Here is a 27,700-nt window from a genome sequence, read left to right as displayed (position 1 = left end):
CATTAGCATTCCTACAAGCAGTTCTCTCAAAGTTTTCCTGCTCTTCCATACCTCCACTTGGTCTTCACTTTTCTAACCTGGCTTTGCTATGAGGCTACCTGAAAATGCTCTCTTCTTACAAGCCTTCCCCTGCTTCAATCATTTTTATTATAGGAGCCTTTGCTGCGAATGGTTAGGGTAAGGTTTGGCCCCTAAAAGTAGTACCTCAAAAAGAGACATTAACCTACTAACAGGATTATGAGATTCAACCAGGAACAATTTGTGTGTTGGTACATTAGCATTTTCATAAAGCTCAATTTTCCCTGTCCACACGACACAACTGAAATCAGGGTGAAACTGATGGCCTTAATGATGAACACTACTCTGAACTCGAGCCCAAGATTTCTTTTGCCTTCCACAGTAGTCAAACTGTTTCATCTCATACGTTGCATATTCAATGACGTGTGCCTCACCGATGTGTTTGATGATATTGCTGATGGTCGGCTGGAACAGCTCATTCATAGCCTCTGTAGTGAGCCTCAGCATCCCTTGTGAAGACCATTTTACTATGTTCATACTGTGAAAGAGATGCAGGAGTCTCGATTAATGACCAAAACACTTGTAAGTACTGTAGAAAATAACCCTGTTCCCCATCTCTCTGCTCAGCCGTACTTGCTCTTGCGCAGTGCTGTCTCCACGCTCTGTCCACAGTGTCTCTTGTAGAAGTCGATGAAGGAGAAGGGCAGGGAGATGTTGAGTGCACTGGCTCTGCCAGGAGATGCTGTGCGCTTCCGGGCCTCAAAAGCGATGGTCAGATCCACCCAGGCAGCCGGACGCTTTACTTTAAAGGTTTCAATGAAGTCAGCCCCAAATATCTGACACAGCATGGCTTCAAATGCCAGGTCTACACCTACTGCTCCATAGGGACCTCCTAAAAAAAGTTTTTTGGTAAATATTTTATTACATGTTTTCATGGGACAACAATGAAGATATGACACTTTGATACAATGTAGTACAGTTTGGATAAATTTGCCATGTCCTTAAAATAACTCAACTTACAGCCATTAATGTCTAAACCACTGGCAACAAAAGTGAGTACCCAATTAGCTGTAGGGGTACAATTCTCTCATATACTGGCCACTGGATATTTTACATGGCACCTCATGGCAAAGAACTCTCTAAGGATGTAATAAATATAATTATTGCTCTCTGTAAAGATGGCCTAGGCTATAAGAAGTTCGCTAACACCCTAAAACTAAGGCACAGCATGATGGCCAAGGCCATACAGCACTCCTCCACAGGGTCAACCAAAAAAAAAATGGTGAGTCCATGTGTTCAGTGTAATATCCAGAGGTTTGCTTTAACAAATAGATGCACGAGTACTGCCAGCATTGCTGCAGAGATTGAATAAGTGGAAGGTCAGCTCATCTCCAATTAATCCCAAATAGGGTACTGGATGGAGCACCATCATTCTAGATTCTAGAGAACGCAGTTCCACTGCTCCATACTGGCTCCATGCTGGGGGCTTTATGCTCCTTTTATACATGCATGGCATTAAACAGATTTATCTGCTCTGAAGAATCCTTGTGAGTCTATATGCAACGTCAAGCTACATTAATGACTCTACTGGTCGTTTTGGTCAAGTAGGCGAAGAAAGGCCAGGTGGTTTGCTATAGCTGCACAGCTGCACCAAGAGATGTCTGGGTACGAGAGAGAAGCACGTAGTGCATGCATAAAAGCAAAAAGACGCATGAATATTCTGATTTGACCATTACATTCACGTCACTTGTCCATGGATTGGATATGTAGGATATTAGGATATTAGGACGACATATGAAAGTGACTAAAATCTGAATTTAAAAAAAATATATTAAAAAAAATCTGATTTGAGTCACTTCAGCCTGGTAATCCTAGTTTGGCAACCTGTCCCATAGAGTATCTAAGGTTCTTTCAGCTTAACATGTTTTCGGTTGTTTTAAAGCTCCACTTCTTCTTCTCGAATGCTTGTTTTTGGCAGGCCTTTACACAGCACATGTAAAAGGTATCAGACACAAATCATGGATGTTGGCTGATGTTCAGTCCATTCACCTGAAGCTTTGTACAGCTCCTTTAGTGTCCCCTGAGGCTGTTCAATCTGATGCACAGTCAGATCCACTGTCCCTCCTCCACAGTCTGCCACGATGTACTTATCACCTGCAAACACACACACACACACGTTTTTCATGGTACAACATTTCAGTAAGGCTTCACCAAAATAAAACACTTTCAGCACCAGGTATGAACGTGAATTAAACCAGCCTTAATTTTGTACTATTCTATTCCTGCTCTTTGTCTCCTCCCTCCCTCTCCCCCTCTCTCCCTCTCAGGAAACATCTGGACCTGAAGAACTGATTATTTTGACCCTGGACCTCCTCAGCGAGGCTGGCAGCGAGCAGCATGCTTTAAAACACAAAAGCACACACAAGGCCATGCATACAGCATCTCCAGCCAGTAATAACATACGACTGATTACTCAACTACGAGAGGCTTACTCTAATGTGCACGGCAGGTCCAACCAATCCCAGGGCAGTCCATAAATACTTGGACAGGGATGAATTTGATTGTTTTGATTCTGTGTATAAGCACATTGGATTTTATATAAATACAGAGATAACATATCATAAGCTAAATATTAGCTTTAATTCAGTAGTATGTTTGCTGCCCGTCAAAATATTTGGAAGTTTTTATTGACATTTAAGCATTTCCTGTGAACAACCAGTGACTGTAGATACACAGGTTCACTGAAAACTGCCTGGACTGAAAAAAGAAAAAGGAAATTGTAAAAAGAATTATCTTTAAAAAATGTATAGAACTTAAATTTAATCTCTATGTTGCACAATTTAGACAACACAGACCATCTGGATTGTGCTCATAGTGTCTAGAAAAAGAAATGATTTTAAGAAGTTAGAAATCCAGTGGCATGGGTAATTCCAACACTATTAAAGTGCGAGGAAAACAGTTTCACTGCTTTACAGCTCAATGCTGAGGGGCTTTATTTCTGCCCATTCACCCCCAACTAATATTAGCCACACTATTAATAGATTAATGTTCATCTGCTCCAAATACACCTATTATTTTGTCAGGGATTAGACAAACTCTGTGTGTGCATTTGCAGATCTGTGTCAGCAATGGGTGCAACTTAAAACAGCTAAATCCACTCATAAAATGACATGTCTACAAACATGAACATTTAGTGTAACTCTCACATTAGCTCTCACACAACAGATCAAACAAATGGTCCAGTTTTGCATCTGGAGTCTGTTGCTGTCCTATTTCAACATGTGGACTAAATATAAAGCAAACCACAATGAGACCAAAAATCAGGATGAATCAGGAGAAATGAGGACCAAATCTGGGCAACAAATAAATAAAACTCTTTTGAATTGATCTAAAAAAACAGTAAAAAGATTAACAGTGTGGTAAATTATTGATATTAATTATGCTCTTAAAAAATACATAAAACACAACTTAGAGAATCCGTAAAAAAACAAGTTTATAGTAATGCAATAATAAAATAATAATTAATTAAAGTCAATTAAAGTTACATAGAAAAGCAAAAATATTAGTAATGATAGTAAGTTAATATAAAGAAAATATAATAAGCATTTGAATTAATATGGAACTGTAACATTTAAATGAAAGTATGGTCCAATAAAGTAAAAAGTAAAAATTCAATATAGCTACAATAATTTATCTTAATAAAGAAAAAATAAATATTTGCACAAAAAAACATTGAATTTATAATAAAAACTCATCAACTACATTTTGAAATGATGTACTGATGTTGTTTGTCTAATCTCTTTCTAATTTTAACTTTTAACTTTCTAATCTCAACAAAACAATAAACTCCACTGCAGCACCCAAGCAGCACAAAACACTGCTCCTCAAACTTTACCTCCATCAGGAATGATTGTGTAATTTATTGTAATGGCCTCAGTGTGAGCATCGGTGAGTGTGTGTGTGTAAGAGAGTGATGTTGAAGTCTGATTAAGGCTTGCTTTGGCTTTGGTTTGATATCATGTTGAAATAATCATGTTTTGGCTGGCTGATTTGTGTTGGTTGTAATAATGTCAAGCTCTTTCTCAGGTCTGGTTACAGTTCTGCTCATTGGCTTTGTAAATAAGCAAACACCACATTCCCTCTGTAATCATAGCCTGCCTCTCACAAAGCCTGCAAATAAACCTGGCCTGAAAAGACCCTGCCCAGCCCTAATACTCCATATGTGACCAATGGGCTTGAAATGATGTGGGGAGAGAGAGAGAGAGCAAGGCCAGTTGTGCTCTTTCATGGCTCCAGTGGCTGATGGCAAGCTACATAAATAGGATTCTAACTAGCGATATCCCACTCTGAGCCCCTAACATATATCTTATTTAACTAAGCGTAAAATAAGTAAAATAATAATAATTGACTTTTTATCCAACATGTTCTAACAACACGGTAAACACAACACAAAACAATTAAAATAATAAAAAAAAATCAATACTATGATTATAAAAATCCATACAGTATTGGAAAACAAAATAGTGTGATACTAATATATATATATAAATTTATATTTTCTTTCCTGCTTCTTTCTGTGTATTTGTGTGTACTGTGAGTTTCTTTACCTGTCTGCATCTCAGACCACAGTTCTCCAGTTCCACTCTCCACTAGGAATGTTCGGCTGTGTCTGGCCCTGCGAAGCTGCTCGCGTGCTGCAACACACACACACACACACACGCACACACACACACACACGTCGACTTTAATCTGAGAACCATCAATACTAATCACCAGCACATGGCCTGCATTAACAAAAACCACATTACAGCACCAAGTAAGAGGAGATGGGGTTCTGAAACAATAACAAACCCTACACTAAAATGAACACAAGCCTTTTGTCTCTAACAGACACACTCTCCTGTACAGCCATTGGCTTTGGAAGCAGCGTGTGCCTTTGTATTACAGTGTTTTACAGTCTGTGGTGACCTAGTGGAGTAGGAATGATCTTGTTCTCATTCTTATGGTTGTAGCTGCCTTTATTTCAGATGGAGCATTTTCTCTCCTTTTATTGTCGCCATAAAACAAAGAACTTCTTCAGTCACTGCTGTATATACACTGATGAGGTACTAGCATCACTGTCCTGTAGGATAAGCAGAGTCTGCCAGAGTCACATCACATGTCTGTTCACATGGATAATTTTAGCCAGATGCTACCAGTCACAATCATTACCACCCACTGTGCTGTCCACCGTGGGTGGTAATGTCTTATTCCCAGTATGCTGTGACATTCTGGATTAAGGAATGTTAACCACCCAGATAGTAGGAAATTGAATGTCCTATGCATCTGGCAGCCACTCTCAGTCCTTGCTATAAAAAAAAACAATTGGACTAAGAATAGTTGTAGCTGTCTTTACTCCAGATGGAGCTCTTTCTTTTATTGTTGCTGTAAAACAAAGTGTTTCCTCAGTCAATGCTGGCTCTGCACTGATACGATAAAAGTCACGGCACAGAGGACAGGGAAATGTGTATTGTGTCCCATGACTTTTGCCATTGCCAAATCTATCTATCCATCCATCCATCCATCCATCCATTCTGTTATTTACACCATCTATTCTGTTATTGACACTGTAAAACAACACATTCCACACATGTCTTCTGTCATTCCTGTTTTTTACCTTGACAAGTTACTAGTGTAGTGTCGCATGACTTTTGTCATGTCCCACTGAAGCTTAAGAATGCTGCACTGATTTGTGGGATATGCATGTAGGGCCTCCTGTATTGAATGTGGATGTGATTTCTGGTAGAGTTGCTACAGTCTATTCGCATGGACAATTCTAGCCAAACACCACCAGTCACGATCATTACAACCCACCACCCTGTCCACTGTGGGTGGTAATGCCTACTATAATGTATTATTATGATGTGTATAACATGATACTGTGGATTGAGGAATGGTGAATGACCATATTTTGGAACCCACTAATCAGCCCTCACTCGAACTCTGATAATTTGCATAGCTTTGTCATTATGAGCTTATTAGCCAGTGTTCAACCACACTCACACAATAGCACCTCACAACTTATACCCTTGCAATTTCCCTGAGATAACACTTTAATCAAGTTTATCAATTTACATGAAATTACATTACCTTTCGTAGATGCTTTTTTTGGTCTAAGGTTTTGTGGAAGAGTGTGGAAATTAAAGTTACAGAGAGTTAGAGGAGTGAAGGAGGGGAAGTAGGAAATGAGGTTAGAAGTAGTTTGTGTTAGAGGTGTTAGGAGAGTAAGTGCTCTTTGAAGAGCTCTGATTCAGGAGTTTTTTAAAGATAGTGAGGAATGATCCTGATCTGGTAGTTAACTGTACTGAATGTTTGGCAAAGCTAGGAGACATACTGCCATCCCATGACTTTTGGCATTTCAGTGTATATACCAACTGTAACAATTTCAGGGGGATCTCTTCTGTTCATTTTGACTCAGCTAAAGCCACTGACATTTTTTGCTATTTCTACACATCTTCTCATGCGCCCCACTATGCAGACCTAAAGATGAGTAAAGATGAATGATTCATTCACTAGACAGTTATTACTCATGGATCTCATGTGTTCAGTAATAGTCTGCCCACTCGAGGGCTTGTTTTCTGTAAGACCAGAGTGAACCTAGTAAACCTTGTGCAATCAAGTGTCCACAAATCCTCGCTGTGTGTGCCAGGTTTTCAGAGCAGGAAAGCCTGTACGCTTCAGTACTGTGATTCCAGGCCTGGTCTGGAAACCATTTACAGTATGAAACAGCATTAGAGGAGAAAAAGAGAAGAAGAAAAAAAAAAGAATCAACTTGGAAGCAGCAACTTCCAAGCCTGGCTGACGTCACCGGGGTCGATTTGCTGAGGAAAGCTGTGAGGTTGAGCGATGGCTTAACTGTAATATCAGAGGACACACAAGTGTGTGTGTTTGTGTGTGTGTGTGTGTGTGTGTTGGCATTACAGTTTTAAATAAAGGTGCTTTCAAATGGATTACTTGGAGCAATGCTCCAGAAGCACTTTTCGGTTCTTATAAAACATTTTACTCAAGTTATTATAAAGTAATGTTATATGAAAAGTTTTTGATGGTATAAAAATCGGTTCTTATATGACATTCCAACCTTACATTTTGGCTTAAATTACACTGACCTGCAAAAAGTCATGGGATAGCACTATGTAAATGAATCATGAAGTGCTAACAAATATTACTAATCAAAATGATTATACTACCTTTTACATGGTTAACAAGAATTATGACTCTTGCACATTTTGCACTTTACATTTGTAACTACCTATTCCTACAATACACACTGTTTCATTTTTTCTATAGTTTAAATTTAGTATACATAATTTCTATTTATATATTTAGTACATATCTCTGCATTTGTATCACCTTGTAAATTTTATCTAACATTCAGCTCTGGAAAACATTAAAAGACCACTTCATTTTCTGAATCAGTTTCTCTGATTTTGCTATTTATAGGTATATGTTTGAGTAAAATGAGCATTGCTGTTTTATTCTATAAACTACAGACAGCATTTCTCCCAAATTCCAAATAAAAATATTGTAATTTAGAGCATTTATTTGAAAAAAAGAGAAATGGCTGAAATAAGCTTTCAAAAAGTTGTACAAGTTCAATATTTGGTGGAAAACCCTGGTTTCAATCACTGTTTTTATGCATCTTGGCATGTTCTCCTCCACCAGTCTTACACACTGATTTTGGATAAATATATGCCACTCCTGGTCCAAAACATTAAGCAGTTCAGCTTGGTTTGATTTCTCTTCTTCTTGGTTATATTCCAGAGGTTTTCAATTTGGTAAAATCAAAGAAACCTGTCATTTTTAAGTGGTTTCATATTTTTTTCCAGAGCTGTGTATCATAGATGGCATTACTACCCTCAGTGAACAGCAGAGTGAGTGGTACTGATTGTGACTGGCGGTGCCTAGCTAGAATTGTCCCTGAAAAAAGACAAGTCACTCTGGCAGAAATCACATCCACATTCAATGCAGGAGATTATTTAGCTTCGAAGGAACATGACACAAGTCATGGGACATTATGATATTTCCTGCCTCATGAGATTTGGCATATCAGTGTCATGTTATTTTTTAAGTTTATAAAGATCCTATGGCACAGCATCATCTTTCTTAACCGGATCATTTTAACACAATTCAAGTTCACACTCTCTCACTATGTTAAAAAAAGCCATTTTCAGACGCCAAATAGTTTGGTTGCCAGAAATTTAAGTTAAAAAATATTCATATATTTCATTTCTAAAATACAAGCAGAAATCTTGCACGCTTGTTGGTTCTTCCTTCATCCCTGATTCTACAAGATTTTATCACATTTTATACCCTTTCATCACAGAAATAGAGCTAAGTTGAGATAAAATCCCTTCCAAAGCATTTACAGTGTTTATATCTTCATGACACATCATAAAAATCAAAAGCGGTCTTTCAACTGGAAAATCTCACTCTGGAGGCCAGAGCTCCATCGCTTTGTGATGCAAAAGAAAAAAACATTTACGATAGATGTGGTCATGGTAACATGGTGATTTTTTGGACGAGCCAGAATGCCCCTTCCTGAGTGTGCAATTACTCATAATGTGGATTGTGCTGGATGTTACAGTGCTGCTGGAAGGTGGAAAATCGTGCAGTATCTGCTTTCAGACAGTCGGCTGGCTGTTTGGTGCAGGTTAGCGTGAGTCGGCTTGGCTGTGACAGACAGCTCCAGAGAAACGCTTCTCAGATCTGAGAGTTTGGAAGGATTTCAGTGTCAAACAGGTTTTGGGAGATGAAAGACCAGCGAGCTGTCAGTCAAATGCTAACCTTTTTTAAAAGAAAAATAGAAGAGAAACAGGAAGAAACAACAGGACAAGAAAAAAGGCATGTATAAAATGTTTGACTGAACAGGCCAAGAGACACTGAGAACACGGTCCAGCAGCACCTTGTTCCAATTATAGAGTGTGCATATGTGTGTGGGGTTGCTGTGCATAGTGATAAGTGTGTAGGTCTTTTGTCTGTGCGTGTTCCTTGCTGGGGTTCTTCAAAAAAAAAAAGAGTAAAGAAGACAAAGAGCCATGGTAGACACAAAAATGTATATAGATTACATACAAGACTTCAGAATGTCGGTCTCATTTTCACTATGCTCTTATTATCCTGCAACAATAATAAAATTGTTTAGCATTGGAAGTGTTTAGTACCACTTTAAAATAAGACTACCCATATAAAGAGTTTATAAATAGTGTATAAAGGAACTTAGTAATATTTAGTAATTGGGCTATAAATATTTTAAAATAACCATAAACAAAGTTAAAACAGAAAGAGCAATGGTGATCAGTCAGTCAGCATTGAACTTGGCACTATTTGTCCATATTTGGCCATATTTGTTAATAGGTTTAATCATTAAACTACACAGATTAATTCATTCATAATTTAATCAGTAATGATAATGTGGTGTTAAACATATTGAACATATTAAATGATTAAATTGCAATTCTATATTAGTAACCTAGGATTTTCAGTATCCTAGCTGACACTAGGCATTAATATTTCACTTTTGTTTTAACAAGTTATTCTTGATTTTTAAAGCATTTATTACTTACATAATTTATGACTATTAATACATGTCTTAATAAACAATGAATTCCCTTCATATGAGTACTCTTATTTGAATGCGGTACCTAATGTTTAAATGTATTACATCATAAATATATGGGTTTGTGAGTCTGTCTGTATTATGAACAGTTAATGGAATCCTCTATAGATTTTTTTTTCTAAATTTCTTATATTTGTACATTCTTAAATATTGGTATATATTATTGTATATTATACACATATGCCAGAATTGACAGCTGGGGTCAGAATACAGGGTCCATATCATTCTACCATGCCTCTGCAGCAAAAAGGTTTAAGGGCCGTACTCAGGGGCCCAACAGTGGGAGGGAGCTTAGTAAACCCAAGCATCTCTCAACCCTGATTTCTTAACAAAAGCAATTGTTGTATATACAGTAGACTCATAACAAAGCATATTAACTCTCTAGATGCTTAAACTGTTGTTCCTTATATTGGTGAACAACCTTTTGTACTGATTGTGACCGGCAGTGTCTGGCTGAAACTGTCCATGCAATCAGACAAGTGACTTTAGCAGAAATCATATCCACATTTAATGCAGGAAATCAAACATGTTTATATCGCAGGTCTGTGCAGCATCCTTTAGCTTCCATGACTTTTAGCATGCCATTGTATTTCATTACATTTCTAATTTTTGTATTTTCCTTTTTGTGCTATTTAGAATATGTTTGCATTAGAATTTAGTAGATGGTTAACTATCATCAATTTTGGGAACCTAAAAATCTTTGTCTCAAAACATTTTGGGACCCAAAAAAACTTCGTTACCAAAACATTTTGGGACACGAAAAAACTTTGTCACCAAAACATTTAGGGACCTGAAAAAACTTTGTCACCAAAAAATGTTGGGACCCAAAAAAACTTCGTTATCAAAGAATTTTGGGACCTGAAAAAACTGTCACCGAAAAATTTGGGACCCTAAAAAACTTTGTCTCAAAAAAATTTGGGACCTGAAAAAACACAATGATGATAGAGGTCAGTGGGAAGGTGTTTCAGCATCTGTCCAAGTTTGCTTTGAGTAAGTGGATTTTATGGTCTTTTCTATATAAAAATTATTGTCTGTGTGAAATGACCACATGCTTCAGATGTAGCTCTACCATACATAGACCTAGAAAGCTAGAATGAATGATGGCTTTTCTGGTTTTGGAGAGATTAAACAAACAATGGGTAATATATTGTCTTTTGACAGACACTGGTGGTGGCTTATTTCAGTGTTCTGACCTCAGGGGTTATGAGTAAAAAAAAAGAGACCCCTCATTCACTCTCTCTCACTCTCTCACTCTTGCTTGCTCTCTACTAACCCAAACCACATGCTGTTTCACCATACCCCTTTGATTAGACCCCCTCAAGCTCTATCTGATTCTACATCTACCCCTATACACAGAAACACACACTATCTCACACACACACACAAACACACACTCATACACCAAAGCAGGACACAATAGTTCCTCTATAAAACCACAAACCTCACTGAAAGATGAAAGCCCAGCTTTATTCCCCAGACCCTGGAGATGTTTCACATTTAATGTTAATGTAGAAAAGCGAAGCACTCTGCTATACTGGAGTTCTGCCCAGAGCTCTACTTGTACAGTATAATCATGTTTATCATTATCAGGCAAACAGCAACTTGGAGGGAAAGAATGGTACTGAGGAAACAAAGCGAGTTCCATTACCTTGCCTGAAGCTGGAGTCGAAGGGGCGGGACCCATCCAGGTCCAGGCCATTGGTTATTGGTCGCTGGCTGAGGTCAATGACCTGGTGAAGGCGGAGCTTCCTGCAGTAAATTGAGGCGGCTTCAGGTTCAAGAGCAATAAGCAGCTGCTCTGGAGAGTCTGGAGACACCAGACCTGCCTGCAGAGAGAAAGAAAAGTGGAAACGAGAGATAATGGAGGGGTGGATGAGTGTTTCAACCTTTTAACCTCCATCTTGTTTAGTTTATTTGACAGAAACCTTCAGTAGCAGCACTGTTAAACAGTGGCCAACTACTATAAATACACTGTGGGACCATGTGCTCATCTGTAACAAGGGTCACAAGACCACCTTTCCATACATTCAAGTGTTCGGTAACAGATTTTCCTTCTTATTTATTTATTTATTTTTATTTTAACTCAATTTTCTCCTCTTTATAGCTAAGACAATTAACCCATCCAATCAATACAACTCCAACTTATCATCTGCAATGCTTCCAGCTTTAAGAGAATAAGGACAAGCACATGCCTCCTCTGATACATTTGAATTCAGTCATGATCTCTTTTCAGACTGCCACCAATACAGCGTCACTATGCAGCCAATGTTCTCAAAGGAAAGCATTGAATCCCCAGCTCTAAAACATTAGCCAATAGAAGCCTGTACCAGATAGCATTATAAAAAAAAGAACAGGGAAGAATGTACAGTATCTGTTAAATCTACAGTTTGGGTTCCTGGAGAGAAGCCCTGGTGAAAAAACATACAGACAATTGGAGGACACATCTCTCAATCTGGATTTCAGCACCATTGTGCTGTCAGTGCTGTCACTATGTATGTACATGCCACGGACTCCCATAATTCCCATAATGCACCTGCACTCAGTCCCCTGGATTGACTTGATCACATTACTCTTCAGCGTTCCCATTCCCCCTCCTACTGATTACACACCTGGACTCTGGACTATGAATTGACCTAACTTCCACTTACCAATCGCCCGGTATTAAACCTATTTTTATATAGCGCTTCTTTTATATTTATTGATTTTTTTGTTGCTGACCCATTTTGCCTTTGACCATTGCCTTTAGCCTAGCCCTTTATTAATTAGCTTCTTCTTGCTTAGTTTTTTTCATTGTGCCTTTGCCTTGATCTCTTGCTCTGTTTTGGACCTCTCATGTAATATACGCTGCCATTTTGCTCTTTGCTCTTCCTCGCTGTAGTTACTCTTATCTGTTTAATCCCTCATTTGATAAACCTGTTTTATTGTATCCATGCTTGTCTGTCCCGTGTTTGGCTCATGTGATATGTGCACCATCCCCATTAGTACTAAATGAGGCCAAATTGACGTCATTGATGTGAAGTTGACATGAATTATCAGAGTTTAAGTGAGGCCATTCATTCTTCTATAAATACTTCTTTGAAGGCATTACCACCCACAGTGGACAGTGCAGTGGGTGCTAATGATTGTTACCACATGCAAACAGACAAGTGATGACAGTGCAGGAGACCCCATACACAATTCCCACAGGTCAGTGCAGCATTCTTTAGCTTTCATAGGATGTGATCACTGAGTAGATACTAATTCCTGACCTATGTCATGTCAGTGTATGTGCTTTAATAGATTTACTTGCTATGGTTCTTGCTATTATGCAATAAGAACATCCACAATTAACTAAATCAAGTCTTTGTCAATCTACTATGGCTTCTCCCTGTGGGACAGTAAGTGAATAATGAATGAATAAATAAATTAACTACAGCTTCAGAAGGCTTCATGTGAAACCTGAGCATTTATTGAACTGCCTGAGAGGACCACGCTGCTGTGTTTTTCTCTGCCTCCCCTCCCTCTCGATCCCTCTCTCTTTCTTTTGGCGGGAGCAGGAGTGGTTTCCTGTGTTTGTGTGCCGGTCTCAAGCATTGTTCAAACTCAGTGACACCCGCAGGAGGAAAAAACGCCCCTCTCCAACCTGCTATAGACCTAAGGAGAGCAGGGAAGAACCACCCTACCAGAGTCATTATCAAATCTAACTGGGTAAAAGGATATCCAGTGCAGGGAGGAAGGCGATGAGTGTACAAATACTATAAGTGGAAGGGCTTGTACGTGGGCCCACATTCAGTTCCTCAATACTTCACTAAATGACGTCTGATGGAAGCTAATACTTTTTTTGGTAGTAATTAAAAAAATGTAAGATTTCAGATAATAACTACACTTCTCAATAACTAAGCAATATTTTCTCTGGCTTTCCATAGTAGCTTTAAAATACTGATGTAACCTTTTTGGCCTACTAAGTAAAAATTGAACAGGTAGGGAGAGTCTCCCCACATGATGCAATAGTCAAAACCTGATCTGTACTAAGAGCACTTTTAGGTTCAAGTATTGCTTAGCTTGACCCATTATCCTTCAAGCTACATGGTATGAATGTGCATATTTTCACAGTGTGTAATTTGTGGGAAAAAGTCTGAAAATGAGTGATTTTCAAAAAAAAAAAAAAACATTTGGTAATACTTTACTTGGATGGTCCATTTGATGGCCTCTTTGATGCTCAACTCACATTCAACTAACATTCAACTACATGTCTATTAAATGCAAATGAACTAAAAGGTGAAAGTAAATGATTCTCTATTGAATATAACCCTACATTCAACTCTAACCCAAACGCTTATCTTAATATTTTAGGATTGGGTTTAGGGTTAGATTTTATGGTTGATTAAGGGTTAAGGTTAGGGTTAGGTGTAGGGTTAGGTTCTATTTTGAATCATTTACATTCAACATAGGGTTAAGTAAAAATTGAATGGACATTCAGTTGTTAGTTGAATGTGAGTTGAGCATCAACAAGGCCATAAAATGGACCATCCAAGTAAAGTGTTACCAAACATTTACACCACCAAACATGATGGATGCTGTGTCATAGTGGCCTCTCCACAAACACACCCTCTCCACATTCCCATTGATGTGTGGAGTGATTAGGCCAAAGCATTCCTTTCCACACACACACATTTCCTGAAGCCTTGACTGTACCCGGGGCTTTGGATGAATAACGTCATCTTAGCCTGTGTGCGTGTGTGTGTGTGTGTGTGTGACACTGATGGAAACAATGTGGTTTGCATGCCTTTCCTATATGATTTATAATTGTGTCAATATGATTTTATACACAGGCAGAAAGTGGGCGTGGCTTCAGCTGCAGTATATTACCAGGTACGCAGCTTCTCTCATGAACTGTTTGGCTGGTTGTCTCCACACAGCTGGAACGGTGATGACCCATCTCACGTCATTCCCTTCTAGCACTGACGAGGACTGGTCCTTTACCTCCTGCAAACACACACACACACACACACACACACACAGACAGATACAATTTAAAATCATATTTGATGTAAAATAACAGTTTTACACATTCTGTCACTCTAAATGTGGTCAGTCAGTGTCTTAATTTTGCTTTCAAGCTACAACAATTATGTAGTTAACAATGAATTAAAGCACATACATAGCCTACAATTAGCATCATATAAACTGCATGACTAAATCATCACACACCTAATTAAAATCATATTGAGTATACAGCTAATTTTAAATAGAATTGTTTTATGTGCAATAGCCACAATATTCATCACATTTAATCCAATATTGGATGTTTTTTGTTGCCTAATACAAAAAGAACATTTGCACAGTTATAAATATCTACCAGACACAGATTATTTCTACCAGATCATATTTTTTTTTAACTGAATACATCAGTATCTGGCATAATGTGGTGAGAAATCCCTGTATTTTTGTAATATTGCAAAATATATTGTAGAAAATATCCAATATGAGCTATTTATCCAATATCAAATTTTCCAATGTGAAGCAAATCTAAAGTTTGAGGCCTAGTGTGTAGTGATTTAGATTTTAGGTAATGTAAACCTGGGGGTTATAAATCTTAAAGACATGTTTAATACATTAGTCTTGTAGCTCCAGTGCCTTATATTTCATTCAACTGCACAAAACAATCTAATATGAGCAACAGTGAGATTTATCTGGTCACATTTATTGAGCAACTTTAGCTCAACCAGATTTTTGTCATTTTGAGTCACTATATGTTAATAAAAAAGTTGTTGAAATGAACTTAACCTGATTGTGCCATCTCTGTTGATCAGTAGATATATGTTAGGATAATAATATTAACTATATATGGTGGAATTTAATAGTTTTTTATATTATAATTTCAAATATTATTATTTTGTATGTGTGGTTTATGTTCTGATTTTACCACAAAGTTTATTTTATTTTAGTTTGTTTTATTTTGTTTTAGTCAAAATACCTTTTCTTGTGGTTAGGAGTTGTGGTTAGGCTCCCACTTCTAAATTCAAACACACCCAAATCTGCAGCCATTACTTGCTCCCTGTCTTTCTGACATACACCAAACTCCAGCACACGCTCACTCCTACACATCTTTCCCAGCTCTTATCATCTGTATCTAAGCTACAAATTAAAGGGTACTGCTTTACCCAAACTGTCCATGCAGTAAACACTTGTACACAGTATCTGCTCACTCTCCATGAGTCGGCATTAAATTAATCCAGTCAGGCACTGGATCTGTGATTCATCTTTAGGTCATGTGCTCAGATCCTGGGTTGGGCCAAAGCTGAGCCACTAAGCTGAGTCCACCGTGCAGTGAAATGGAGAACGTACTTCACCTTTAATGCATGTTTTCTGAAGAATCTTAAGGCGTGTGCGAAGACCTCTATGGCCCGAACTCTTCGTCCACTCACTGACTCCAGCTCCGTCACCATGGTGAGGTCCTACAAGAAGGCAGGATAAACTTACTTTTCAATTGCTGAGATGAATACTTTTTTTTTACCAGTGAATATTGCAATAGAGGGTCTTTACAATAGATGCAAGTGAGCAGACACCTACAACAAGCCAAGGCCCAATAAACTATAAATTATACAGAGAAGCTGTTAATATACTTATTTTAATGTGATATCTCACACTGGTGCTGTGAATCTTCATCTTGAACTTGTCAAAGTAGAGCCAGAGTCTAGCTTCCTCTGGATCCAGGTCATGGTAGCTGTCTCGGGCTGCAAAGCCAAAACTGTGAAAGCGCAGGTCAGGGGTCAGCAGCAGGCAGGTGGGACTCTTCTGATTGGCTACGCCTGGATCCCCACCCTCCCAGCGCCTGTGGAGATTGGAAAATGGGATAAATTATGAGGAAATTTTGAGTTTGAGGAGAGTCAGACCATATTTTAAGACTAGGTGTGCTAAAACAGGTCAGTGTGGACTGAGGAGTAGATGTGCAACCATTCGATCCAACAATCAGTCAGTTTAGGTCAGGTTAGGACTCCCTGGAGCCGATAAACAGGAACCTGTTGGCACCATACCTTCTTAAGTTTCTAGCTTATTTTGCACATGGGTACTTTTTTATTACCTGCTCCCTCATGGTTCCAGGCAACCCAGGTAGGGACTAAAACCTGATACTTAAACATTGCAGAGAGTTGACTGCCCAAATCATGATTTTGTGTGGCCCAGTGCAGACATCCATCTCAAACTAGCTATTTGTAAAATCTCCAAGCTACATAAATGATCATATTTGTTTTTATCTAACTCACTATGGCAGCTGTGATCTAGTAAAGAGGTACAAATTTTCTTTGAATTGGTGGTGAATGAAAGAATCCTGAAAGAGCAGTGATGCCACCAGCTATTTTGAGAAGATGTAGTGGAAAACTAGCCAGGTACCAGAAGAACACCCTTGTCCCTAAATGCAATCAAATCATCATGGCAATGTCCAAAAATATAGTAGAAAGTCTTCATTGGGCAGTTGAGACCCTTGATTTTAAAATAAACAATAAATCAGCATATGTACTAATATTATTGTATTTATATTTAAGAAATACATGAGAGGGGGTGCTATAATATTACCTGTTATAGCACAAACCTCAAGTTTGTTTGGTATAAAACACTCCATGAGTTAAAATAGTTCCATTGCTGCTCTGTTTGTAGCTGTGCTGTTTGGCTTGTAAGCGCTGCATCGTTGCTAGGTTACCTGTATGTGGCGGAATAATACATGGAGAGCTTCGGTTACAGTGCATTACCAGCTGATAATGGCACTCATAAAACGCCTCTCAGCCAATCACACTGCAGGGTCGGAACTAACTGTGGTATAATGTACAGTATATGCAACCTGATGGAGTATTTATACTGTAGATTACAAGTTTTTAAGTTCTCTACATTCAGAAATAGACAGAGAACCTTGTTTTGGATAAATACTTCATACACTTTGGAAAGAATTACTACAATAAATTATAAGCAATCATAATATCTCTGAATCAGCACTAGATGTATGGATGGTTTCATAGACCATATGAGTTTACGAGCTGCTGTGTTTAGTTACCTCATCATATGGATGGCATCTGGGTCCTCAGTGAAACTGAAGGCATAGCCACTGGAGGTGGTTCCAAAATCAATAGCCACAACTACAGAGAATGGACAAGCGACTCGTGGCCTCAGCTCAGTCCTCTGAAAGAGAAACAGACAGAGAGAGATGAAAAGACGATGAAAGAAACAAAGGAATGATGAGTATTAAAGAAAAGTTTTTGAACAGAGTCAGTTTTTGTTCTAAACAAAGGTAGGTAGCCACCTAGGACTGCAACTAGCCAAAGAAACCATTAAACTCTATATAATTCTATATAAAATCATATCAAATTAGATGTGTTAAATCATTTTTTAGAAATAGAGTTTAAATACATTTTAATGACTTTTTTTTGTTATTATAGCATTTATGTTTAAAATGCCCGTACAGCCCCACACTGAGTCACAATAGTTGCAATGGGCCAGACTGGAACTACCATCTACTACAGTGTGAAGAAGATGTTCTTTGGAAAAATTCTGAACGTTATGAAGATAATAGTGATAATAGTTACAAATGGTGACAGAAATTATAAAGTGATAAAGATGGCCCAGCATGGTGGAACTGTTCATTCTTGTCTTTTGTCCTAAGCCCCAAATCATTAAATTCTGAATTTATCTGTGTGTTTCTCTTTAGGTTCTCTTTAGAGGATCTCTTCATATAGGCTCTCACATATAACTTCTGTTCGGTGCAAGCCGTTATCATTTATTCATTTTTTTTTTATGGCAGTGCTCCTTTAAAATGTGCTTTATAATTGGCCAATTGAAGTTATAAATAACTTTATACAAAAATCTCTTTTCCTCCTATAAAGCTATTGATTTGTAAAAGCAAAGTTTTTACCTGTTCATTGGGCTGGACCGGGACTAGGACGTTCTGACCTGGCCATGTTGGCAGTTCTCAACTTGTAAATTATTTCCCAGACAGTGTATTGGCTGATTGTTTTGAGATGTATTTAAAATCCCATACTTATACGCATCTACAACCTTCTTTTTGAAGGGGTTAAATAAGACAGGCTGTTTTTTTTTCATTTATGCATTTTATCTATTTTATCTCTGCGCGCAAATTACATTTCCATTAGATATATATAAAAAAAAATCGTAATTTTTAAATTTACATTTCTATGTTTTAATTTGTTTAGTTACATTACTTCAATCTTGCAATATCGATAAAATAAAGAACAAATGCCTATAAATGTTACATTTAGTAAAAAAAAGATCAGATTTTCATTGGGTGTACATTTGTTTTCTCATTTCAGTATATGGGATATAAAGTATGCATAACTGTTTCCCCTATGTCTGTCCCTTACACTGTAACAATGGACCAATAGAAACTCTTCAAAATGACCTGAAATAAACCATTCTCTCCTGTAAAGTTGCTGTTTTTGAGATACTTATTTTTATTGGACAGCATTGCTATGTGAATGTGTGTATGTGGAGATGAGCAAAGAAAAGTAGATATTGTCATTTCTATGAAGTTTGATCCTACACTTTACTCTCAGAATTAGTTCACAGATCTCTGCCTGGTACTGATACTGAACATCCTCCTCCTCTCTCTCTCTCTCTCCCCTCTTTCATTCCATCTCTTTTAACTTTTCGTTTATCTCACCCTCCTCTCACTGGCACTTTAAAAATCTCTATTTACAGAAACCCAACATTCCACAAGTACACTCGATCTTCAGGGCGTGTTTGGTGGTTGAATACCTTCTTAATCTGTGCTGTAGGTAGACTCAGGTTTAGGCCTATGTGGGTGCACCACTGATTGCAATGTGTAGGCAGACTGCAGGATTAACTCAGGATAGTTCTGGTCTAAAATCCCCACACTGGGCACTAAATAAAGAAGCGTAATTGCAGACATGTGCGGATACTGCTTCCTGCTGTGTCATTTCTGTGTTTTAAAGCATCCAGAGGTTGACCATGTTCTAGGTTTGACATCAACTGAGTAATGCCATCCACTCTTAAAAATAAAGAAGCCGAAGGGGTAATTCAACAGAGGAACCACTTTAGGCTTTATAAAGAGCTTTTACTGTATGTGTATGGTTCTTTGAAGGAAATCTGAAAGAGGTTCTTTAATTTGAGACTGTGGAGGAACCTCTTGAGGTGTTTTAAAGACCATTTAAGAAAATATTTAAAGATTTAATGCACCTCCAGAGAAGTATCTCCAAAAGTTCTTTGTAATTTTAACAATTTAAAGTGTAGAGAAGTACTTGGGGTCATACCGGAGATGGTGATGGTGTGAGAGGAGCAATACTGCAGTCATTTCTTGATGGAGAAGGAGAACTGGATGGAGATGTGGACACAGATCTGTCATTGCCTGAGAACAGAGAATACAATACTCACTTCAAACAAGTGCATGACCTGTGCTTCTGAATGCAACCACAGTTCACAGTGAGGTCACATCTCTGGTTAAGGAGAGTAACACATCATTACACGGCTCCACGGAGATCTGCGTCTGGAATGTTTCAGACTTCTTCTCGAGGCATTTTTATTGAGGGAGTCCAGGTTTGGTCAAATTTCTTTAAAGGGAAAATGTGAACATAAGCAAAAAAACAGCAGTGCAATAATGTTAGTAGATACTCTGTACAGAGGGTTTTAATGTAATTTAAGATTTCTTTGTTGGTCTGTTTGGTTTTATTTACTATTGGATGTTTGACAGTCCTGCTGTAGATACTGTATACAGTAATATACAGGAAGATAACAATATTTATCTGAATAATAAGTGAGTGGTTTTCTGCCTGTGAAATACTACAGGGCTATGAACAATTTGGGCACCCCTAATTAGAAAAAAATACTTGATTTCCATAAGGCAATATTTAAAGTTAATGTTAATTAGTTTCAGTTAAAAATGACCCATTTTTTATATTGTAATGAATGCTACTTTTTATTTTTTTTGCATAATTTTATTTCATTTTTTCCCCATTTTCTCGCTAATTTTTGCTTAGCCAATTACCCAACCCACTCATTAGGACTCCCCCTATCACTAGTAATGCCCCAACACCAGGAGGGTGAAGACTAGCACATTCCTCCTCCGATACATGCAAAGCCAGCCACCGCCTCTTTTTGAACTGCTGCTGATGCAGCATTGCTGAGTAACATCAGAGCGCACTCGGAGGAAAGCGCAGCGACTCGGTTCCGGAACATCAGCCCTATGCTGATCAACATCGCCCTTTAATGATTTGGGGAGAGAGTGCCATCTACCCACCCGGAGGGAGCAAGGCCAATTTTGCTCCCTCTGAGCAAAAAAAAAAGGAATAGAGTCTGAAGCAAAAGTTTAGGAACCAACTTATTCCTTTCTTACTTTCTTGCTTATTTTCAAGATATTCTGCACCATTTTTCTCTATTTAAGTTCTATTTAACTTTATCTGTCCACAGGGTTTGTTTCCAAAATTTCTTCTTATGGTTCCTCTATGAAGGTCTATACAGCTGCACAGTAGAACAGTGCACCACCAATACAGTTGGAATAAGTATTAGGAATGTCATTTTTCATGGATTGTGGCAAATGGATTGTTAATAAGTACACCAACATGGCAAAATTATAGAACAGGAACAGGAGAGATACTATCATGTCCCATGATTTTTGTCATGTCCAATGAAAGATCAAGAACATCATGCACTTGATCTGCAGAATGTATGTGTGTGTGGTCTCCTACACTGAATGTGGTTGTGATTTATGTTTGTATGGACAATTCTAGCTAGATGCCGCTGGTCACAATTACTACCATCTACTGCACTGTCCACTGTGAGTTGTAATGCCTTCTCTGATGTATTGCCAGTACACACTGCTAAACTATGAACAATTTCATTTTCTTTGATAAAACATTATATAGCAGTATACATTAATATAAGAGAATATAAAAAATACAACATAATTAATGACACATCTAAAACACTTCATTTTTCATCTAAAACACATTCCAGTCCCTCTATGAGATGTGCACTGGCTCTGATGATGTTTCACACCTGCACATGAGGAGATTAGCACTTCTCCATCACTCCATTCTAGCTTCAAGCATCTGACGACTATCAGAGAGGTCCAGTTATGGCTGAGGGCCTCAGAGCTGTCAGTGTGTAGCCTAATCCTGGGAAAGCTTTCAGCACTTTCAAACTGAGGAGACGCGTATCAGTCTCGAGCACAAGAGAAAAATCCAGACTACAGCATTCCAAGAGTTCTGGAATTCCAGTGCTCCTAAAAGGCTACAGCAGGGAATGACCTGTTATCAGACGCCCTCAGTCAGCCTGCTGATTACGCTATCGTCATCAAGACCACCCATGCATGTAGTCTTTGGAAACATTTGTGGATACACACACACACACGCACACACACACACTTACATAAGATGGAAAGCTCACTCATGGGCATTACTGGAATGCTATCAGACTCAAACACACACACACACACACACAGAAATACACACACAGATATTTCCTGGAGAGGAGAAAGTGTGGATGAGAAAGGGCCACACCCATATCCGCCATAGCCACAGAAAAGGAAGGAATGACCACGTAATTCCTAGATAGCTACAATACCAACATATTTTCCAAATATTTCATGACGGAATGTCACTTGACTTCACATTCTCACTTCCATCATTCCAAACAACAGGTTCAATTCACTCAAATACTGAACCAAATGGGCCCTTAAAATTAATTAAACCTCATAAATAAGAAACATTGGTAAATTTATTAATGTTTAAAAGCCCATATAGAAAAAGTATATTGAATTAAAGTTCAGAAGAAAGTATCTTCAAATGCAGTCACAAAGTATTTTAGTTTGTTTAACACTTGTAAGTTACTCCATAATTCCTTATATGTTCTGTAATAGTCTGGATGGCTTCAGTATTAATTACAATGCAGGAAAAAATATGTATAGTGTATACTGTATGTATAGTGTAATAATGTATAGCTTATACTGTAATATAGCGTATACCGTGAATGATTCTAATTGCTAAAACTTAACCTTTGAATGCACACTGAACAGAATGACACTGGAAAAATGGGAAAAAAAAAGAGTTTCTTTGATTTTACCAAATTTAAAACATCTGGAATATAATCAAGAGGAAGCTGGATGATCACAAGCCATTAAACCAAGCTGCTTGAGGAGTGGCATAAAGTTATCCGAAAGCAGTGTGTAAGACTGGTGGAGGAGAACATTCCAAGATGCATGAAAACTGTGATTAAAACCAGGGTTATTCCACCAAATATTGATTTCTGAACTCTAAAAATGAACTTGTTTTCTTTGCATCGTCTGAAGACTAAAAGCTCTGCTTTTTCTTTTGTTATTTTGGCCATTTCTCATTTTCTGCAAATAAATGTTCTAAATGACAATGTTGTCTGTATTTTATAGAATAAAACATTAATGTTGATTTACTTAAACATATCACATAAATATTAAAATCAGAGAAACTGATTCAGAAACTGGAGTGGTCTCTTTTTTTTGCCAGAGCTGAATGTTACATTTACATATTACATATTACATGCTTTTTGTAAGTTTTGGCTAGATCTGTACTAATGTAATGTATTTTGCTACTTTGCAACTAGGTATGTAGATTTAAAGACCCTTATTATCAGTGAACATGGATCACTCTAGTCAGAAGGACAGTCTTTATAACACATGTTTAAAAAGTTTACAAAAGGGTAGAAAAAATAGTACCTGGGACCTGCAGGCTGTTGGTGCTGGGCTGCAGGATCTCTGCCATTCTGGAGGTGACAGGGCCTTCACAGCCTACAGGACACACACAGAACATATTATTCAAGATTAATGGCTCTCATATCACTCATCTTTCAACTTGAAAGTGATTTTTAACAAGAACACACACATAAACACACACTCATACATACTGTTACCATGTGTCTTCTCCGGAAGACATCTGATGTGAAGATAAAAATGCTGAACTCTGCAATTTCAGTGTCCAGAATTATATGAATATAATTCTGCAGTATCCACCAGTACTTAAAACTAGTTTTACCCTCTACTACTACTCTACTCAGGTTATATGTTTGTTCCTGTTTGATAATTAACAACAATGTTACAAAAATAATAAAATATTGAAGAATATTATGGTTAAATTAGTTGTAAGGTAAAGTTTTCCAGGTTAAATTCTGAAACATCAAAAAGAAACTTAATAAAAAAAAAACATGAACTCTAATTTAATTTTCTATTTTCAGTGTTACTTCAGGTCACTTTTCTTCTCTCTATCCTCTCTCTGTGTTTTTCCATTGCTTGTGGAGCTGTATGGTGGGGATGTAAGGATATAGAATAATAGAAAAAGATAATAATAGGAGAGACAGAGGGGGGGGGGGACAAAAATGAGCGATGATCTCTATACTGCTCATCTGCTTTTACAGTAAATGGATATATGAATCTCCAGCTGGTCTGAGCTAGCTCTGTGCTTCTCTGGATCATCTATCACAATAGTTAATTACATTCCACATCTGCCTCCCTGTTATTCCACAGTCACTTCAGAGATGCTGTCATATGGAGCATATGGAAGATTAAGTGTGTGTTGTAGCATGCAGGTGTGGTACGTCAGTATGGTATAAACTATTATATATTACTAGTATTTTAAATAATAAAAGTGTATAACTATGGTACATAATAATGTTACATAATAATGGTATTTACTGCAATTCACAACATTGTCAATATGCACTGTCAGTATGCAATGTTTTTAATCAATATCTGTAATATATGAAAGTTCTATTTTTCTATATTTTATAACTGTAATAACTTTTTTTATATTGTATAACACTGTCAATATGGTATTCAATGTTATTACTAAATATATGGTAATACATAACACAGTTGATGTATAAACTGGTAAAATGGTATTATGCTTTTTTGATTTGGCATATAGCTTTAATATATATCATTTCTGATGTATATGAATAGAGTATATAACTTTTTATGTTAAATAGCTATAATGCATGGCTTTTGGATATAGAAAACCACTATGGTATATTAAGTTGTTGTTAAATTATATAACTTTCATACATATTAATTCTGATGTATATAACTAGAGTACAACTCTTTTCTATGTTAAACAACTATAATACATAACAGTTTTGGTACGGTATATTACTTTGGTAACGTTCTGACATATAGAATATTTAACTTTGATGCATAATATTTCTGATGTACGCAGCACATGCCATATAACTTCTTTCTACATTACAAAACTAGAATAACAGTTTTAGTATGGCTTATTATTTAACATAAATTATTTACTTTTTTCGATATATAGATTAAATAAATTATGTTTTGATGCATTTAACTATGGAGTATAACTTTTTCCGTGTTCTATAAGTGCAATATGTAAAATTTTTGGTATGTTATATACCTATGGCATATATCTTTTTGCTGTGCTATATAACTGTAATACATAGCATTTCATTACAGTATGTGATAATATAGTATATATATTATAATAATAATAAAATGACTTTTTTTTATAAGTGTGATACACAATATTTTTCATGTAATATATATATATATATATATATATATATATATATATATATATAATTTTTGCTATGCTATATAACTGTACTGCATAACATATACAGTGTATATCTAGGGTAAATATCTTTTTGCTATGCTACATGATCTTGCTGAAATACAAACCATTTTTGATATGATGTATAGTTCTAGTATATATTTGTATCATATATACTGCAAAACTGCCTTATTTAATAAGTACATATATTTGTAATCAGCATATCATAAATCCAGCTATAAGGGCTCCACCCATTATACAGACAATCAGGAGTAGCATCACTCAAGCATAAGGAAATGCTGCAAGCTGCTGTATGTCCTCCAAAAACAGCATGGAGTTCTAAATATGGCTCAACACAGTGGCAGAAATTAGACAAGCTATTGGTGGAAGTGCTCCACCTTACTCTCTCTCCTCCCATCTCACAATTCCCAGATTATCTGCACACACACACACACACACACACACACACACACACACACACACACACAAACCTACTATAGATTCCCTCTTAACATCTTACACCATATTTCTAACAACACCTAATCACATCCATCACATCTCACAACTCCCTGAAACATAAAGGTTCCTACACTCATTTTATGGAATATGAAGTTCTTGGAAATGTTTCAATCTGTGCAGAATCTGTACATTATATGCCATTATTGCTAATATATCTCATGTTGTTCTTTTGTGAACATTCATTGAAAGGTGATTAGTGGAATTAATAGTGGTTTGTTTGTGCACTGACTGCATAACTCTGGGCTCTAATATATGTATTGATATTCAATTATTCAATCATCATAATCTGCACTGGACGCTTTTACTTTACTATATTAATTTATTATATTAATAAATCAGCTTTATTTGCATATTAAGTTCTCTCTTGCGCACACAAAACTGTACTGTATTTATATTTATGTATGTATATTATTGTTGTTGATACCTGTACCTCATTCAAATCTGTTCTCACTGCACATATATATATATATATGTATATATATACATATATACATATATATATATAATACTATAACTTTTAATAAACTACCTTAAACACCTTGTCCAATTAAAAACACGTATCTTCAAAACTGCAACTTTTAATGATGGAGATAAACCTTTTAATGTAAGTCAATGTAAAAAGAGTTAATTTCATGTAATTTATTTCAGAAAATTTGCAAGTGTTAAGAACAGTTTGTGTGTTCAAATTATGTAGAAAACTAAAAAAAATAAGAATCTTGTTTTTCATTGTACAGTAATGATATGCTGGTATAAGAAAATTATATTTTTTATTTTATTCTTTTTTTATATTCTCTTATATTTTTATGTGTCTGTGTGTGCGCTTATAGAACACTTATTATTTTCTTATTTTCCTCCCTCAATAAATAATAAAGTGTCATCTTATCTATATCTTCTGCATCAAGAACCACTCTGCTAAAAAAAAAAAAACTGACTGTACATGAACCGAACCCACACAGTGATGTCATACTCTATCATCCAGAGCCATCCAAGAACATCCAATTCTTCTTCAGCCCAAAATTAAAGCTTTCAAACAATATCAACTCACCCTGGTGTTGATGACACAATGCTCTGCTCCTGCTTGACCAGCAATTTCCAGCTCTGTTTAAAGTCCTGCAGAAGTCCAGAGACCACAGAAGAGGAGAAACTTCCAGAGATGATGCTTCTGTGGCTACTGGAGGCTTTAGAGTGACGAAATTCCCAAACTCCCAAAGCCGGAGATTTCTGCAGAGCAGACAAAAGAAGAAGAGGAATGAGTGTGAGCTCTGAATGCTTTAGGAGCAGCAAAAAGTTCCAAACTAAAGTTTCCAAACTAAAGTCCAGCCCAGAGAGAATTCCTCTTACTCTTTCCCTCTCCCTCTCTCTCTCTCTCTCTCTCTCTCTCTTTCACTCTTTCACAGTCTGTCTCTCTCTCCCTGTCTCCCTTTCTCTGTGTTCCCTCCTGCGCCTGTATCCAAGCACTCAATCCCTCAACTGCACTGGAATGTCAGGGAGGAAAGGGTGATAGAGTGGGAGCCACACTCTCTCTCTATTTCTCTCTCTCTCTCTCTCTCTCTCTCTTTATCTCACACACACTAGTTGGCTCTGGAGGCTGTTGTAGTTCAGGAGAGCAGGGAGGGGAAAGTGACTTCATAGGGGAACTTATTCAATGACCGCATGTGTGTGTGTGTGTGTGGAAGAGGGAGGAGTGTAGCTGGAGTGACAGTACACTAATTAAGTCATCTGAGCTCCTTCCACTTCTCTTCCTTCCACCACACCCCTGCATCCAACTCTCTGTTTTTGTCTTCTTCCTTATCCTCCTCCTGATTCTCTTTATTCTGCTCTCCTTTATTTATTTTTTTATTAGTTACCCTCTTTCTTCCCTTCTCTCTTCATGGTTTACTTCTCTTGTAGCCGTGTTGCCTTTCCATCGTACCAAGCTGTAACTATGAAAGCTACAAATCTTCCCTTCTTTTGTTAAGTATAGACAACCTGATGCATTTTA

General features: G+C 37.2%; 1 protein-coding gene across 1 annotated transcript in view; it reads right to left on the bottom strand.

Annotated features, from left to right (window-relative positions):
- Positions 1 to 27,261, bottom strand: part of hspa12b (heat shock protein 12B) — a 29,115-nt gene extending 1,854 nt beyond the window's left edge. Inside the window, exons 1-13 of the mRNA XM_049482497.1 lie at positions 27,061 to 27,261; positions 26,765 to 26,940; positions 23,358 to 23,429; positions 19,927 to 20,021; positions 17,697 to 17,821; positions 16,298 to 16,484; positions 16,003 to 16,107; positions 14,519 to 14,635; positions 11,319 to 11,496; positions 4,626 to 4,712; positions 2,068 to 2,172; positions 652 to 910; positions 453 to 556 (exon numbers count right to left, since the gene is read on the bottom strand). Coding sequence (XP_049338454.1) covers positions 453 to 556; positions 652 to 910; positions 2,068 to 2,172; positions 4,626 to 4,712; positions 11,319 to 11,496; positions 14,519 to 14,635; positions 16,003 to 16,107; positions 16,298 to 16,484; positions 17,697 to 17,821; positions 19,927 to 20,021; positions 23,358 to 23,403 — 1,408 coding nt within the window. The 5' untranslated portion in view covers positions 23,404 to 23,429; positions 26,765 to 26,940; positions 27,061 to 27,261. The remainder of the gene's footprint in view (positions 1 to 452; positions 557 to 651; positions 911 to 2,067; positions 2,173 to 4,625; positions 4,713 to 11,318; positions 11,497 to 14,518; positions 14,636 to 16,002; positions 16,108 to 16,297; positions 16,485 to 17,696; positions 17,822 to 19,926; positions 20,022 to 23,357; positions 23,430 to 26,764; positions 26,941 to 27,060) is intronic.
- Between the last annotated feature and the right edge of the window lie 439 nt (positions 27,262 to 27,700).

Source organism: Astyanax mexicanus, chromosome 8, assembly GCF_023375975.1.
Source record: "Astyanax mexicanus isolate ESR-SI-001 chromosome 8, AstMex3_surface, whole genome shotgun sequence".
Taxonomy (NCBI): Eukaryota; Metazoa; Chordata; class Actinopteri; order Characiformes; family Acestrorhamphidae; genus Astyanax; species Astyanax mexicanus.
This window is presented reverse-complemented; position numbering and strand designations above follow the sequence as displayed.